This window comes from Contarinia nasturtii, unplaced genomic scaffold (assembly GCF_009176525.2).
Source record: "Contarinia nasturtii isolate CC-2019 unplaced genomic scaffold, AAFC_CNas_1.1 Cnas_scaffold_695, whole genome shotgun sequence".
NCBI classification, from domain to species: Eukaryota; Metazoa; Arthropoda; class Insecta; order Diptera; family Cecidomyiidae; genus Contarinia; species Contarinia nasturtii.
Window position 1 is genome coordinate 6,175,285 of NW_022198046.1, and position 15,737 is coordinate 6,191,021.

At 34.2% G+C, this 15,737-nt stretch overlaps 3 protein-coding genes across 6 annotated transcripts; 1 reads left to right on the plus strand and 2 right to left on the minus strand.

Annotated features, from left to right (window-relative positions):
• Window positions 1–80: 80 nt before the first annotated feature.
• Window positions 81–1,799, minus strand: LOC116340916 (mannose-P-dolichol utilization defect 1 protein homolog). The gene is made up of 5 exons (XM_031767666.1): window positions 1,579–1,799; window positions 1,407–1,449; window positions 1,191–1,333; window positions 778–1,106; window positions 81–636 (listed from the first exon to the last, which is right to left on the minus strand). Exons 1-5 carry the CDS (start codon window positions 1,664–1,666, stop codon window positions 457–459), a joined length of 783 nt encoding a protein of 260 aa, XP_031623526.1. The 5' UTR covers window positions 1,667–1,799; the 3' UTR covers window positions 81–456.
• Window positions 1,800–1,972: 173 nt separating this feature from the next.
• On the minus strand, window positions 1,973–2,929 carry LOC116341051 (exosome complex component RRP41). Its single transcript, XM_031767903.1, has one exon. It carries the CDS (start codon window positions 2,809–2,811, stop codon window positions 2,068–2,070), a length of 744 nt encoding a protein of 247 aa, XP_031623763.1. The 5' UTR covers window positions 2,812–2,929; the 3' UTR covers window positions 1,973–2,067.
• Window positions 2,930–3,082: 153 nt separating this feature from the next.
• On the plus strand, window positions 3,083–14,729 carry LOC116340996 (UHRF1-binding protein 1-like). 4 transcript variants are annotated; one of them, XM_031767802.1, is made up of 17 exons: window positions 3,083–3,397; window positions 5,837–6,038; window positions 6,115–6,312; window positions 6,383–6,947; window positions 7,016–7,136; window positions 7,198–7,514; window positions 7,659–7,685; window positions 8,341–8,433; window positions 8,508–8,948; window positions 9,019–9,263; window positions 9,341–10,407; window positions 10,474–10,756; window positions 12,005–12,028; window positions 12,749–12,900; window positions 12,967–13,410; window positions 13,485–13,602; window positions 13,949–14,729. In XM_031767802.1, the coding sequence occupies exons 1-17, from the start codon at window positions 3,354–3,356 to the stop codon at window positions 13,997–13,999; spliced, it is 4,392 nt and encodes a 1,463-aa protein (XP_031623662.1). In that variant the 5' UTR covers window positions 3,083–3,353; the 3' UTR covers window positions 14,000–14,729. The 4 variants fall into 4 exon arrangements, with proteins under 4 accessions (XP_031623662.1, XP_031623664.1, XP_031623665.1 ...); XM_031767804.1 differs by lacking the exon at window positions 12,005–12,028; XM_031767805.1 differs by lacking the exon at window positions 7,659–7,685 and having other exon boundaries at window positions 3,084–3,397.
• Window positions 14,730–15,737: the final 1,008 nt, after the last annotated feature.

The window sequence follows — 15,737 nt, forward strand, 5'->3', positions numbered from 1 at the left end:
TTTATTCCAAAATTTAACTGTTCAAACAAAATTGGCGTTGGAAAAATTCCACAAATGATGATGATAAAAAAAACATGAAATGTGGACGATTTTACATTTTATTTGGAATTTATTGATTTACAACACGTTCGTACAATTTTCACTTACAACAAAAATGTTAGGTTATATTCATAACCCAACATTGGATGGTTTTTCTTTTCTTTCAACTCTCTCTACTTTACAAAAATACCAAAAAAAGAATCAACTGTGAATGTTTGAATACTACAAAAAAAATGGTTTGTTTCAATTATCTATCCATTTCAACAAATCACTATTAAATACGAAGTTCGTATTACGAACCAAACCAATAGAAATATGAAACCGAACACACATTGGATAGAAGATGTTTTACGATAGTTTGTAGCTCAACAGTCTACATTTCAAAAACAAATGAATTGCTAAGCTAATTTAATGATTTTAGTCAGCTTTCTTTACTTTGGCTTTGGCTTTGGCAGTTTTAGTAGTTGATTTTCCTTTGGATGCAGTCTTTTTACCACCGGCTCCGGCATTCCAATAGTAAAGTAATTGAGCAACAATCACACCATTGCTAAGTGTCGACAATACGTATGTGATGATGATGAGTGTGTCTCCAGTTTCCTAATTGCATTAAATAGAGATAAATATTTGATTAAAACCAGATTTTTTTTTTAATTACATTTGATTGAATGAAACGTTTTAAGAAATTTAATTGTTTTTACAAAACAAAACAAAAACAGAGAATTGTGTCCATAATTTTACCTGAATGCTTGTGAAAACACGGGCTGCGCTGCCAAAGAAGAGCATGAAACAGGTAACAGCTGACAATTGGCCCGTATTTCCATTCGAGTAATTGGTGTAGGCTTGTGACATTTTACCCGTAATCATAATAGGAATGTTTAATACTTGCAACGACCATAGCACATCGATCGGTGTAATTCCGCTCATGAGTGAATACGATGCGGCGACATATCCAAGCAAAAATATAAGAACACCGACCAACGAACCATTGTAATGTAAAACTAATGCGGCAATCACAGCAGTCTGAACAGCCAAAAATGAAACATCACCCCATGAACTGAATGGAAAACCTAAAAGCAAAAATGAATTATTAAATCACAAGCGGAAATGAAAATGGAGCTGATTAAATATTCAAATTTTTAAATATGACAAACCTTTAACAAAATTATACGATAAATTGAGTGTAATTGCGGTCAATTCAAGAAATACAGAGAATATGTTGATGCCAGCGCCGCTTCGATTTGATAAAATCTTCAGGATTTGTGGTACTTTCACAAAAAGACTGCCAGCAACAATTCTATTGTATAACAATAACAATAAATTAGCATTAATTGAAGGTAATTGATTTTGAATAAAATTGTATAAATTACCCGTAGCCAAGCACTTTGCTTAAAAGTCCTTTGAAGCAATCAACTGAAATAAAATTGAAAAAAAGGCGCAATGAAAAATCATGTGATAAGTGAGAATACATATATAATTGATGTCCTCGAATTATCCCAAATTAACTGATAAATGTAAATCGATACAAAAATGGAAACTCACCGTCAAAAAAATTGTTGTCATAAAAGTATGTCTCATAGCATTTTTGCGAGACGAGCTGTAATGCTAACGTTCGAAATAATTCTGCCATTTTTATTCAAATCGGAAAAGTAAAAACGTTTTTTCGCCGTCTCTTACAATTGCAAACAACTATTTATCGCCAAGCGAGATGTTGAAATAAAGCTACTGATTGAACAAAACGGCGGTACTTATGATGTTGGCAAGCAATGTCAGAGAAATGTCAAAACACGTCATTTTTTTCTTTTAAATGTATGTGCTCACAAATGACATTTCGAAAATGAGGTACTAGATCCGATATTCGAATTTTACCATTCTAAGCTGAAAACAGACAAAAAAAGGAAAGAGACAAAAAATCTCCAACAAAAAAAACAATAGAAACGTGATACAAATGAAATTAATTTTTATTGAAATTCTTATTCTATTTTCTTTTTTTTATATGAACTAATCACTGATTGAGAAAAAGATTACAATTCAGTTGCTACCAATGCCCCAATCACTGGCTGCACCAACAGCGGCTGAATATTCACGAACGGCTTTGTCGATGATTTTCTGAATTTCTTTGCATCCATCCATTGCGGTTTTTAGCACTTTTGGCAAATGATCCAAATGAAATCGTTGTGACATCTCGAGTAGTGCCACTTTTTCCGACATTGGCAATGCTGAAATACAAAGTGTTGGTCCGCCGGATACTTCTTCAATATGTGATACATCCAACAATGGAATGTCACCGTTTGCAATCGATGCCGTACATGCACAAACATATTCACGTAAACAAATGCCAGCATCGACCAATGCCAATGTGGCTGCATTTACCGATGCACAATAGGCTCCACCGTCGGCTTCAAGAATTTCAACAAACACATCGATTTGTGAACGTTCATACAATTCAATCATAATGGCAGCTTGCAATGATTGTTTCAAATGAATGGCCATTTCTTCAGATTTTCGATCGCCACGCGGACGATTTTTTCGTTCACTCGTTGAAAATGTGGCCATACTATACTGACAATTCAACACAAATTCATCACTTGATTTCGTTTGTTTGTGCGGACCGTAAACAGCAACCAGCACTTTTGTATTGCCTTGCTCCAAATATGCACTGCCATCGGGTTGTGTGAATACACCTAATTTATATTGAATACGACGTAACTCATTCGCTCGTCGACCATCCAATCGTAATCCTTGATCTGATATCAACTCTTGTTCACCGGACATTTTTTTTTTTTTTTTTCAATATATATTTACTATTTTTTATCGATATTTTTCTTCTTCACAGCAAAAAACACATGCCATCTGACTATAATAATTATCGGAATTTTGACAGTTGTAGTAAACACGCTGTTTCGAAATGAAATGTCTTTTGTGCATGGTTCGTTCACACAGTTTTCGTTCTGACAGATGATTGTGCACGTTCGTCAGTGTGAATACAAAGCGGGCGAGAGAAAGAGACATATCGAACGAAAGAGCACAAAGTATTGTGAGAACGATGCAATTATGATATTGACATTTCATCGAATGTGAAACCATACGCAACTTATTATCATCATCATCCGTGCCAGTATAGCACACACAAAAAAATCAGTGATTGTTATAACAACACATAAGGATGATGTGTCCACGTAAATTTTTCAAATGTGAAAAGTGGACATAAAGGAAAATAAAACAGAAATAGCCAACACCAACCAACCATTACGTGAAAAGTAAAAGTGATTAAGCAGTGAGGTGAAAGGAACAAATACATTTTCAAGTGTGAAAAAATGGTGTCACTCCTGAAAAATCAGCTCCTAAAACACTTATCACGGTAAGTTTTTGTTTGCATTGAGTGCAGGATGAAATTTTTCTTTGTCATTTTAATTGACTTTCAAAAGAATTTTGAACTGTGCCATCGTAATTTAATTAGAATAACCAAAAAGAAGAGTAAATCTCACAACCATATTTTCATATTCTCTTTGTTAAAGAAAATTTTTGCGTCGAATTTCCGTTCGACGGATGTGCAGTCACTGTACACGGAAGCAATTGTAAAATAATATTATTTTGCTTCCACCTTTGTTTGCATTCGCTAATTAATTTTGTTTTTGCCTAAATGGAGGACTTTTCAGCTGCGCGATGTGCAACGTATTGTTGTTAGTGTTATTTCTAAGTCCAGATTACAAATGTAATCAGATGCGAAGCGATGAGAGTGTGTGAATACGTGTACGAACTGAATCCAATTTGTTAGATGATATTGTTGACTACACTTTTAAATGTATATGATGTTTGTTTTTCGACGTCTTAACAAGTTGAGGTGTTTGTTTATTTTTGAATCAAAGCGAAATGAAAATGTGAGAATGAGAGAGAGAGAGAGAGAGAGAGAGAGAATAAATGAGTAAGAAGTGCGTTTTACATGGAAAATCGATTTTTATTTTTATTTTAAATAACATTTGCTTGTCGTGTACACGTTTCAATTTGTCATGTTAAATGGGTTTTTAAAGCATATGAATTGGATTGTGTAACGTTTGCATTTGTTGCGTTGAACATAAAGTTATGAAACAATTTCTTAACAGTGAACAGTATGCAATCCGATACACAACGAATGTGAATGAGAAAGAGAGAGAGAGAGAGAGAGAGAGAGAGAATGAGGGAGAAAGAAGAAGAACGTACTGAGAACTCGAAATTGCTTGCGTTGACATTAATGTAATTAAGTTATGCATGTTCTTTCGATAACCTTTATGACTAATACTAGAACTTTAAACCATTCGAGACATAATATAAACGATTGATGCATAATGAATGAGCAATTCTTCCATGATAAGTTTATTTTTACAAGATAAATATCTACGTAATTTCATATCAAATCTCGTATCCACGCAATTACTCTTATCATATTCCAGACATGATTATCCAATGCCATTTTTTATACATAAAGTCAATCAAAAACGCATTCGCATGAATATTTGAATATTCTGCTGAACCGGATATTTGAAGTGCAAGAAGTGCAAGACCATATGCATAACATCGACGTCAGTTAAATTTGATATGTATATTTTTGTGTACAATTGTTGTTGTATTTTAATCCATTTGGCTAAAACGGAATTTTATATGCCATGAAATAAGCGATTTTCAAATTTATGATGAACATAAACATTTTCCATATCCAAAAAAGTAACTTTTTTATTGTTCTTAAATGAAAACACAATCACTTCAAATGAAGTGATTTGAATTGGAAATTATTGAAATGACTACTACTCAGTATGATTTATCATAGCTTCATGTGGAATAATTTAAATCAATACATTTTTTGTACATTCAACTTTAATCGTTTGAAATACGGTTTTCGAATTTGTCACGATTCTGTGTTCGTGTCATTCATTTATTTTACTGCCGTCGTTTGTTTGCATGTAGTAGAATTCTCACAGCCTTCGGTCGGAAACCGATTCGTGTCACTAGTTGAACATTAAATTGCATTGACTCAATAATTTCATTTGTCTTTCAACCGCATTCAACAGCAAAACTCAATTAATTTTGAATTATGGCCTTTATTGGAAAGTCCCTATATTATTTATTTGTAAAACAACGTTGAAGGCGAATATGATCTGCATCCGAAAGGCTCAAAAGACGAGAAAAATTTTCCTTTGTAAAAAGTTCATTTCATAAATTAAATTGTTGACGTGTTTGTGCTGATGAACAAGAATGTCAATTTATTACATCGCATACTGTATTTTATGTATTTTAATTTATGCTCTATTTTCCGTTAGAAGTAAGTCTTTGTTTCGTACAAATGCTTTGACATAGCAGGCGCACCGACTCTTCAATGGAATCTGTGCAAAAGAATATTTCCAACTGTTTATTTTCTTTATGTTGGCACATTCGGTATATTCGTACATACCGTACGACCAAAATTGAGATTACAACGAAGTCTAAAATTCTGAGAAGAATCTCAATGGTTGTGTCTCACAAAAAATATTTGTTACACAACTGTATGCACACAGTTACAAATACTACTATACTACTGTACAATCGGTTTGTAATATGATTCGAACTATCGTCAGCAGCAGTTCGACCACTGTTCGCATCAAACTATTAACCAGTAAGGCAGTGTTCATTCACAGCTCAAAATGGCGTCGATATAAAAAATTCAATTCAGTGAGACCAATCAAAGCATAAAGTAGTTTCAAAGAAATATTTTCCTTTGGACAATTTATTCACAGAAAATATCAAATGCACTATCATTTAATGTGCGTTGTCTTTTGTGATTTTCTAGTTTTGTAAAGGATTTATCGCCCGACAAAATCAATGTGAGCGCATTCCGTGGTGAAGGTGATCTATCGAATCTACAATTAAACGAAGATGTATTGACGGAATTATTAGAGCTACCGTCATGGATACGATTGACGTCGGCGTGGTGTAATCACGTTTCGTTTCGGATTAGCTGGACCAAATTGAAAAGTGTGCCAATTACTCTGGTAAAATATATTTTCTTATTTTTTTTGAATAAAAAAAATTTATTTTAATTTTAAAACCACATGTTAAAATTTGCAGAGCTTGGACGAAGTGAATATAACGATAGAAACATGTGAATTTGGACGAAATGGAAATAGTAGCGCTGGAGGATGGCAATCGTTAACTGCGCCCAAAGGAAAATACAATTTCATTGACAAGATCATCGATGGAATAACAGTCACGATAAATACGGTTAACATTAATTTTAAGAGTCCAGCATTCGTTGCATCGGTGCAGGTAAGAGCTTGGTTTGACCAATCTATCCGAATTTGATTCATTATCATTATATCAACGGTTTGCCTTTCAGATGTCACGAATACGCGTCGAATCGAAAACACCGAAATGGCTGAATGGAGATCTACGAGTGACTCGACTGAAAGATACTGTGAATGGTCATTTGTTGATATTTAAAGAGCTATCTTGGCAAACAGTTCGAATTGAAGCCAGTTCGACGCAAGACAAATCGCTAACGCCACTTCGATTATTAACGAATGAAGCCAGATGTCGAATAACGATTAAAAAGAAACTTTCCGATTGTACCATATTGGCATCACGTTTAGTTCTAGTCTTAGATGACTTACTGTGGGTACTAACCGATTCACAATTAAATGCTGCCCTTCATTTCGTTGACTCGCTAGCCAGTCTGATCAAAACGTCTACCAATCTCACGCAAAAGACAAAAGCCAAGAAAATTCTCGAACAGTTACCAGAATATCAAGCGCAAATTACGCAGCAATCACGGCAACAACAAAACTCAAGTGATGCCGTTATTTCTGCTGCACAGAGATCGTTTAACATGTTTGATGTAAAGGAAACATCGTATCATTTCTCCAGTCAACGCATTGATTTGCATCTATGCGATGATGCCGGAAGTGAGTTGTAACGCAAGACGAGTGGAAAAGGGGATATTTTTTATTTATTTTTTTTCGTTTTTTTCCAGATGGTAGATCGTGCTATCCAGATCTCAGTGATGGTGGGGCATTACAGATTTCGATTCATGGCTTTCAGGTCGACTATTTTCCATTCCATTTGGCCAAATACAATCGAGCACACTGGCCAAAGTGAGTATATGTTATTTATGTTTTCTTCTCTACAGAGCCATTAAAATAAATCGATTTATAGATACAAAGAAGCCGCAATACCACCAGCGTTATGGCTAGAACAATCATTGAACACATTCCGTGAGTCATTGTTGGATTTATGTCAACCGAACCGAGCGTCAGCTCATCCACCGTTAGAACGATCATCGCCACAACAAACGCCATCCAATGAAAATACATCGAACAAACCAAATGCAGCGCAGGCTGCTTCAACAAAACAAATTTTAGATAATTTTAACAAACTAATGACCGCATGTGTTGTGCTACGTATTGATAATTTTATGCTGTATCGTGTAACCACATCAGGGAAAAAGTCAATGCCAAAGGAATTTATCTCAGGTAAGCATACCAATTCTAGCAACAATTCTCCCTCGAATCGATAACAAAAATTAGAATGTTTTGAACAAAAAAAATCCGTTTTAAACACGACAAATTACACTAAACATACGAATATTTTATTAAAAATCAAAAATACCAAACCAGCACTGCACAAACGGAAAAATAAATCAGGTGAATTTGCCATTTGTAACGAAAATAATCTTCTTTATACCAAATCAATGGAAATTCTGATGCACTCATTCAATCCGAAACACTGATGAAATTTCCATGGCATCAGAAGGGGATTTACGAATTTTGATGACGAATTCGGGGGTTGTGTGACGAAATGTGGATGTGGCTGTTGTTAGATACTCCAGTGCTTAGTCAAGGTTTATTCTCTCAAAAAAGTGGATCTCGTTATGGAGAGAAACGGACTTTCACTAATCGCTAGATTCTTTGCTATAGAGAATGAAATTCCTAGTCGTTTGAAGACCAATAAGATTGAGAGCAAGCTCGTTGAGTGTCTTGAGCCGCTGTGCTAATTAATTAGCAACCACTATTCATCTAAATGTAACCAACCAAACCGAAGTGAATTCGAAAAATTCATTTCTGAAAGCCAACATTTTTCTTAACTATCATTTAGTTTTCCTTTCGCACAATTACGAAATTCAGATCACCTTTTCCTGATTTAATATTTTATGTTTGATAAGAAAAACCAAGTAGAACTTCTGATCACCTCTAAAAATGCATGCTAACTGTAGTCTATGGTTTAAACAAAAACTAGAACCAAAATATCCTTTTATTTTCCACATGTTTTAATCAAAATTGATTTCGTTCATAATTTCAGGTGACAGAGAACGATATTCAATCCCAGACGATCTATCAACCCTGCATGCCGAATTTACCTATTTTTATTTCCCTGGAGATTTTGATTTTCCATGTGAGTTTATCAAGCATTTGCATTTGTGTGTCATACAATGAATGATGGATTGCATTTTTTTCTTTCTCAAATAGTGCCGCCATCAAAAGTGTTCGTTCACGTCAATCCAGTACAGATAAATTTTCATTTAGATAGTATTTTATGGTTGAATTCATTTGCGTTGAATTTGCATGAGAACCTATTGCGAACATCGATGAATGCATCGAATGAGAGTGGAACGAGTCAAAATGAGCCGAGTTTCATGTATATGGATGTTAAAATGGAAGCAATAATGCCACGAGTAATCATAGAATCAACAGTTGATGCACCGAATCAACGAGATCGTCCAAAAACTATGCAAATTCAAATTTCACGTTTTGCTCTCACAAATATACGGGAAACTGGATCATCGCGAGCTGACTTGGCGAATGCATTACACTCACTGCAAGAAGGAAGCCTTGTCTTTGCAGCCGACTTTCCATCAAAAGCAGACGATTTGAGTGTTGTGACAGATAGAATTCTATCGCATATGGCAGGTAAGCAAAACATACAACCTTAAAGAAGTCAAAGTGTATCTATTTGAAAATGAACATTGTTCAATTTCAGCTTCGGATATGATGTCGAACAAATCATCGCCGAATTCATCATCGGCAAATAAAACCATAACGACACCGATGTTAACAAGGTACGCACTATGGATTGAACCACGCGATGTATGGTGTGTAAAGCTTGATCCGATTTGGATCGAATTTCTTGGAGTTCGATCGGTTGGACAGAATAAAGCCGTTCCATTTGTTGATGCCGTGCCGATCACATTCTGGATTCATGGCCGATCATCAGCCAAATTGAATGTAAGTCAAGGTTTTCGAAAACTTTGTTCTTTAACTTGTAAAAAATCAAAAAATTAAATAGTAATTTCTTTTAACAGCCGACGTTCAATACGTTTATCGGCGAGTCGATGTCGTCAATCAATCAAAAATCCCAAGATACTGGCGATGACCGAAACTTAAATACCGAAAACGGTCCATACAATTCAGACTATCTATCACAAATGAATTATGCTCAAACGAATCCATTCTATGCAACTCACAGTGAGGATCATACAAGTGACAGTGATTCGACAACGATACATGCTCGCACCGCCAAAGCATCGATGACATCAACAAACGACGATTCATCGCAAGCTGATTTACACATAATTGCCCATGTTTCAAATTTAGTTAGTATTCAAATTGATCATTATCAATACTTGTTCCTACTGCGTTTGGCAGAAACATTCACTGAACTGTCGACATTTTTAACGATCGATTCAAAACGAATTCTAAAAGAAATTGACGAAAGTAAATCGATTGTAATCGGTTGTGTCATACCTCAAGTAGAAGTTACAATGGTAATGCCCTCTCAAACGCCCGGAAAAGAATCAACTGGCGGCGATGGAGAAAGTGTACTACCAGATTCAGCTAGTCTTGGCGATGATTTACATTTTAATGCACACACAATAAATGCAACAAATTGGCCATTAACGCTTGATCAAATGAAAAATCATCAGAATACAAATACATTTGGTAGCATCGAAACACCATCACCAGTTACAAATGAAGCGCCCGATGCCATTTATCAACAATTCGAACAATCTCAGCAAATTCAGTATACGTCAAGTCCAAACACGCATGGTTTCAATGTTCAAATTGTCAGTACCACATCGTCGAATAATACAACCAGCGTATCGACACCGCAAAGCTCAACACCGGTGTCCCGCGGAAAAAATCGAAACTCAATCACTGATTCCGGTTTGAACATTGGATCCAGTCTGATATCAATGAAAAAAGGATTTTCGAGTTTTATGACATCCATCGATTCGGCGCTTAAAACCAATATGTCAGACGACATGAGTGATACGATTTCGATTCAAAGTGATATTAGTTCGGATTCAGAGAATTATGTTATGGTGCTAGCTGATGATAAGACTGCCGATTGCATGGATGTCATGTTCAAGTAAATATTCATTTAAAATTTAAAAATTCATTCGTTTATTCATTATCGATTCGTTCATTCTCTCAGGTTGAATCCGTTCAATACAGACAACGCAACCACCAAAGCAAATACAGTTGAAGTAGCGAGTGAAGTATGCGAAGAGGTTGATTACAAAACGAATATGTCGTCACCGTCCGAACCGTCTGAAGCAAGTACGTGGCGTAGACGTGATCTAGTTTCAATGGCAACATTTCGTTTAACAACTGTAGAAATAATACGGCAAAATCGTGGACCAGTATCAGCAATACGTGTACAAGTAGCGGCTGTATCCTGTGATGAATGCGGTGCAATACCATGGGATGAATTTCAGGTGAGACATTTCACAATACATTTAAACCATCGCATTTCGATGAGATTTAAATGAAATACCCGGTCACCATTTCCGTGACTCTTCCGAATAAAACATTTCAATCTCATTTAAGTCTTAAGTTTCATTTTCTCGCAATTTTTCTCAATTCAAAACTCGCATTTATCTCAATTCAAATCCATTTTTCAATAAAATTGGAAGTAAAACGTTTATTTTTTTGTTACTTTGTGGCCTTCTTGTCTAAATAATATACATTTTTGTACGTCTATTCCTTGCACATGGAACAAATCTATCTTCATGGAGTGGCCAATGTTTCAGCAAGCTTACATTCCAAAAAGACTGATTTTCTCCTTGATAAAAGATACATGTTGAAAGTCATAATTTTATTCATTAAATACAGTGCAACGAAGGAATAGAGTGCAGTTAAATTTCATTTTGTATGCTTTTATAATGCCACAGCACATCGACTTTTCTGCTTCAGTTTTCACTCATTCAATAAATTCTTGCATCCTGAGTAGAAAGGACGAGCGATTTATCAAAATAAACATCACCGGAAATTTCTACTTGGGATAAAATCAACCGTTCTATCTTTTATGTACTTGTGAATAATATAATAATAATATGGCGTAATTGTTTTGCATTTCACATCAAATTCATTAAAACAATTTCCGTTTGTATCCAACATTTTAACAAAATGACAGAGCCCGGAGCGTAGAACGTGACGGTTGCAAAGAGATTCATTTCTTTGTGCACGTCATATTGGAAGATTGGCATAGGAGTGAGCAAACATGCTCATTTATTTGGTGCAAATGAATTTGCAATGAAATTGAAATATGTGCGACGTGCGTATATACAAGGAAATTGTGATTGAATTAATGAGATGCAAAATCAAAATATACATTATAACCAATTCATATATAATCTCTCTTTTTCTCTTTTTGCATGTTCTTCTCTACCTTACTTCTCTAAAATATCGACGTTATAACAAAAACAATATATATACTATAATCTAAATGTTCAAAACAAAATAATCACCCACCAAAAATTGACTGCGTTAATTATTAAATTTGAAATCGATTACAAAAATTCGAAATGAAAATTAAAAAAATAATATGATTTGAACGTTTTTTGGTCATACGTCAACAAACAACCGGTGTAATATCGTTTCCATACAATTGATGTTTTTCTTTGTTCGTTGATCTGTTTGCGAAAAAAAAAATAATTACTGTTAAAAAAAAATTCGTTGCTCAGTCAACCCATCAAAAGCAAGCCCAGGTATATACCGAATTATTTTAAACACATTTATCAGTTTCTTAGATATTATTAGTATTGAACATTTTAGCAGATGATTTGAGATAATTTTGTTTTTATTTCGATTCGTTTTTGTTTGCAAATATTAGATTCCCCGCGCAAACCCTTCCCGTCCAAGTAGAAATTCATCTTTCCAACATAGATTTTAATCACCATTGACTTATTATTATTACTAAAACCGTTATTATTAACGTCCACAATATTTCTAAATTATATTACAGAATATCTTCTACTTTTTATTCAAAGTTCCGAATGTTTGTGGATTTTTTTTTCCAGAAGAACACTGGACATAATATGATTATTCAGTTTTCATGATTTGTGTTTTTTAACTAATTTTTTCTATTGTTTCGTTATTATTTTAATAATTCCTTCCCAATTTTAAATTAGTACCTAGTAGAATTCCTTTAACCAAATAATAAAGTAGTTGGGCTCGTATATTTAATTTGAATTTCTTGGGAAAATTAGACTAATTTTACAAAAGATTTAATAACGCATTTACTGAAATAGCACTTCTAGCATAATAACTGTCTCTTTTGCACCTCTTTCATTGTGATTATTGTCAAATGCTTGCTATATTTTGTGTATTGCTTGACTGTAAATGTGCATGCGCTGAGATGAATCACAAGGATCGGCTAGTAAAAAAACCCGGCAATTTCATTTGATTTCAATGATTTTCGTTTTCAGACAAAGTTTGGTGCGCGTTGTCGTGCATGGAATATTGCACCGTATAACCAAGAGGCACCGCCATGCATTCGTTTACGCTTGGACGACGAGCTCAATGTACCTGCAACAGTTGCCAAGGATTTCATTGTCAAAGACAAGAAAGAAGTTTTGGGGTGCGTCCATATTCATTTCATTCTTCAAAAAGTACATACTAATCATACTTGTTTTGCTCATTATAGTTGGTTTGACCACAAACTGGAGGTGAGATGTAAAGAGCTATCGATGGCATTATCAATGAGTACAGTGATCGGTTTGAGTGATTTGGCCGAAGATGAAGTTATTGCGAAACCATTGCCAATGGACGTTTTATTGGAAAACTTGAAGCTAACATTAATTGAAGATCGTCCACCTGTGAACATCACGTCGCCAGGTGCAATTCCAATCAATCTACAAATTGGACAAATGCGAATTAAGCGCAATGAAATGGGAATTTTTGAAATTCAACCGAACGATGGCACACAGATCAATTCGAATGCAATTGTTCCGATCGATGGGGAAAAGAATAAGCGCGAAAGAGATCGTGAATTGATTTCATTGCAGCTAGTTATGCAGCAACTCAAAATTGACAACAACAGTCTGAAAAAGCAATTGAACTTACTAGAACAGTCAAGCGAAGCAAATACGTAAGCAATTTATATATGACAGATGAAAATTATCCATTGAAAAATAACGAAACTGTTTTTTTTTAATCTTACAGGAATAGAGCGCGTCAAGAAAGCGATTTGTTGAGAACGTACTTGAAGAAAGCACAAGATGACGCTGCTGCGCTACTTGATGAAAAAAGAAAGCTTCTCGATACCGTTCGCAATCTACAGGTTAGTTTAGATCACTAGTCAACATGAATCTGAATTGTTTGAATGAAGATCCTTCTTTCCGTACTTTTTAAATATTTCTATTTAATATTACCTACCCTTTGCACACCTACTTATTTGATCATTTCATTAGTGAGATTGAATTATCAATTTGCATTTTTAAGAGATTTTCCACAAAAAATCCAATCTCACTATTAAATTTTTCTTAAGCAAAACGAGTTTTGTTCTAGACATCACTCTTAGATAGTCATCCTGTTAATATTCCCATTTGCTAAACTCCTTTGCTATAAAATGTAGTAAAACCCAAATAGCTAATCTGTTGAAATATTTTATTTCTGTAAAATTGCAGCAACAACTCGTATCCAAAGATCGCAACACAAAGAACGACGGTAATAGATAACATCAGTGTATGGATTGTATACAATGTTGCGTAGAGAATAATAATTCTTAATGGTTGTATAATCAGAATACAGTCATTGATACAGTTCTCGTGATATTGACCAAGATTAATGAGTTTTTGCGGGCTTGCCCCCCGAAATTAGAATTTCTATTTAATTAAATAATTGAAATTTATTTGTTAATAACGTGATACATAAATTAATTGTAGCTATGAAGATTTTGAACTATCAACAATATGCCAAGAGAATATTTTTGAATTTTGATATGCATTGAATGCATTCTTCGACCTAATATTTAAATGCAAACTGTACATAATGTTGCGTGGAGAAAAACAACTCCATATGCTAGAGCAATTGCAAAAATCATTTGTACAGTTTGTTATATCGACCAAGATTAAATGAAATTGTTTATTGACCGGACATTTCATTGATTGTTCCAACACACAAAAAAAATAAATAGTAGATTTTTTAGGTTATGTGATAGTCACATAATTTACCACACAACAAGAAAAATCTACCACAAAGTGTCAAATTAAAAGATAAATTTTCTCGTACACAGCTCTTTACAAAATGCTGTGTTGAAGGGTCCAAAAGTGCACTGGCAATTGCTTCGATTGACAACGGCATTCTTGCTAGGGGCTTAATTCAAAATTTTCAACGACTGAATTCTATAATATCCCAATTTAAAAAAAATTGCGTACATAGAAAAAATAAAAAAACTGGGCGTTTGTTGAAGACCAAATATGTGATGATTTGGCGTTTGTGTCATATCTGGGAAAATTCATTTAAAAAAAAAAAAATACCCCGAAGTTGAAATTTTTTTTCGGCAAATTTTCAATTTTTGGACATTTTTGATCACAGGTATACGGGGTGTTTTTTAACAGAATCACGTCATTCTTAGCTTATTGGAAAGTCATTAATTCATCTTGATGAAGCAATAAAGAAATTCTGAAAAAAAAATTCAGCGGAAAAGGTTATATCAGAATGACTAGACCTCAAAAAATTGGGGAAAATCTATGAAAATCGAAGTTAATCGTCATTTATCTTGAAGAAATTTATGTCTTGCTTCGATTTTTTCATCATAAATCAAAAGCGCACTCAATGGACCGACTCTATCCGTTCAAGTTTTTTTTTTCACTCTATACCTAGGAGGGTTAATATCTTAGTAATCAACTGCAATGTACTAGGTTTTTACTTTGATTGTTCACTTTGACAACTGATTTTACATAATTCGGACCCGAGGAATTCAATGGTGGTAACCGTTTTGAGAAATTAGTTCAATTTCTTAAGATTTTTCGGCTTGAAACCATTCTTTTGAAAAATATTTCGAAAAAATGGTTTTTAATCGATTGCTATGAAAATTGGTATTTGGGGGTTTTTTGATAAGAGAAAACCGAATATGTCATTTATTTTGCAGTAGAATTCGTTCATGGCAGAGTTTGAAATAATGATTAGTTTTTTCAATTCATTTATTTGAAAATCAATTACCATTAGTTAATGTAAATTGAAATTTTCAATTTATTTTTTTCAATTCATTAAATTGAATTTTCAATTACCATTTACATTCAAATTGAGAAATGAATTGAAATTCATTTCAATTGCGTGAAGTTGCAGAGATTCTAGTTGGCTCCCATAATACTACTCTCGATTGTTTTCAATTTTTTACCGTCAATTCATTTATAATAACATTTTGAATGCATGGGGCGGAAATGAATGAGACGAAATTTTCTCTCTCATGGG

What these genes read in the sequence shown, in the direction of transcription:
- LOC116341051 (XM_031767903.1), bottom strand. Translation starts at nt 2,811, where the DNA reads ATGTCCGGTGAACAAGAGTTGATATCAGATCAAGGATTACGATTGGAT.
- LOC116340916 (XM_031767666.1), bottom strand. Translation starts at nt 1,666, where the DNA reads ATGGCAGAATTATTTCGAACGTTAGCATTACAGCTCGTCTCGCAAAAA. An exon ending in AGCAAAGTGCTTGGCTACGG is followed by an intron (nt 1,334 to 1,406) that starts GTAATTTATACA and finishes GTTATACAATAG; the next exon opens with AATTGTTGCTGGCAGTCTTT. An exon ending in ATCGTATAATTTTGTTAAAG is followed by an intron (nt 1,107 to 1,190) that starts GTTTGTCATATT and finishes TTTTGCTTTTAG; the next exon opens with GTTTTCCATTCAGTTCATGG.
- LOC116340996 (XM_031767802.1), top strand. Translation starts at nt 3,354, where the DNA reads ATGGTGTCACTCCTGAAAAATCAGCTCCTAAAACACTTATCACG. An exon ending in CTCCTAAAACACTTATCACG is followed by an intron (nt 3,398 to 5,836) that starts GTAAGTTTTTGT and finishes GTGATTTTCTAG; the next exon opens with TTTTGTAAAGGATTTATCGC. An exon ending in CCCATCAAAAGCAAGCCCAG is followed by an intron (nt 12,029 to 12,748) that starts GTATATACCGAA and finishes TTTCGTTTTCAG; the next exon opens with ACAAAGTTTGGTGCGCGTTG.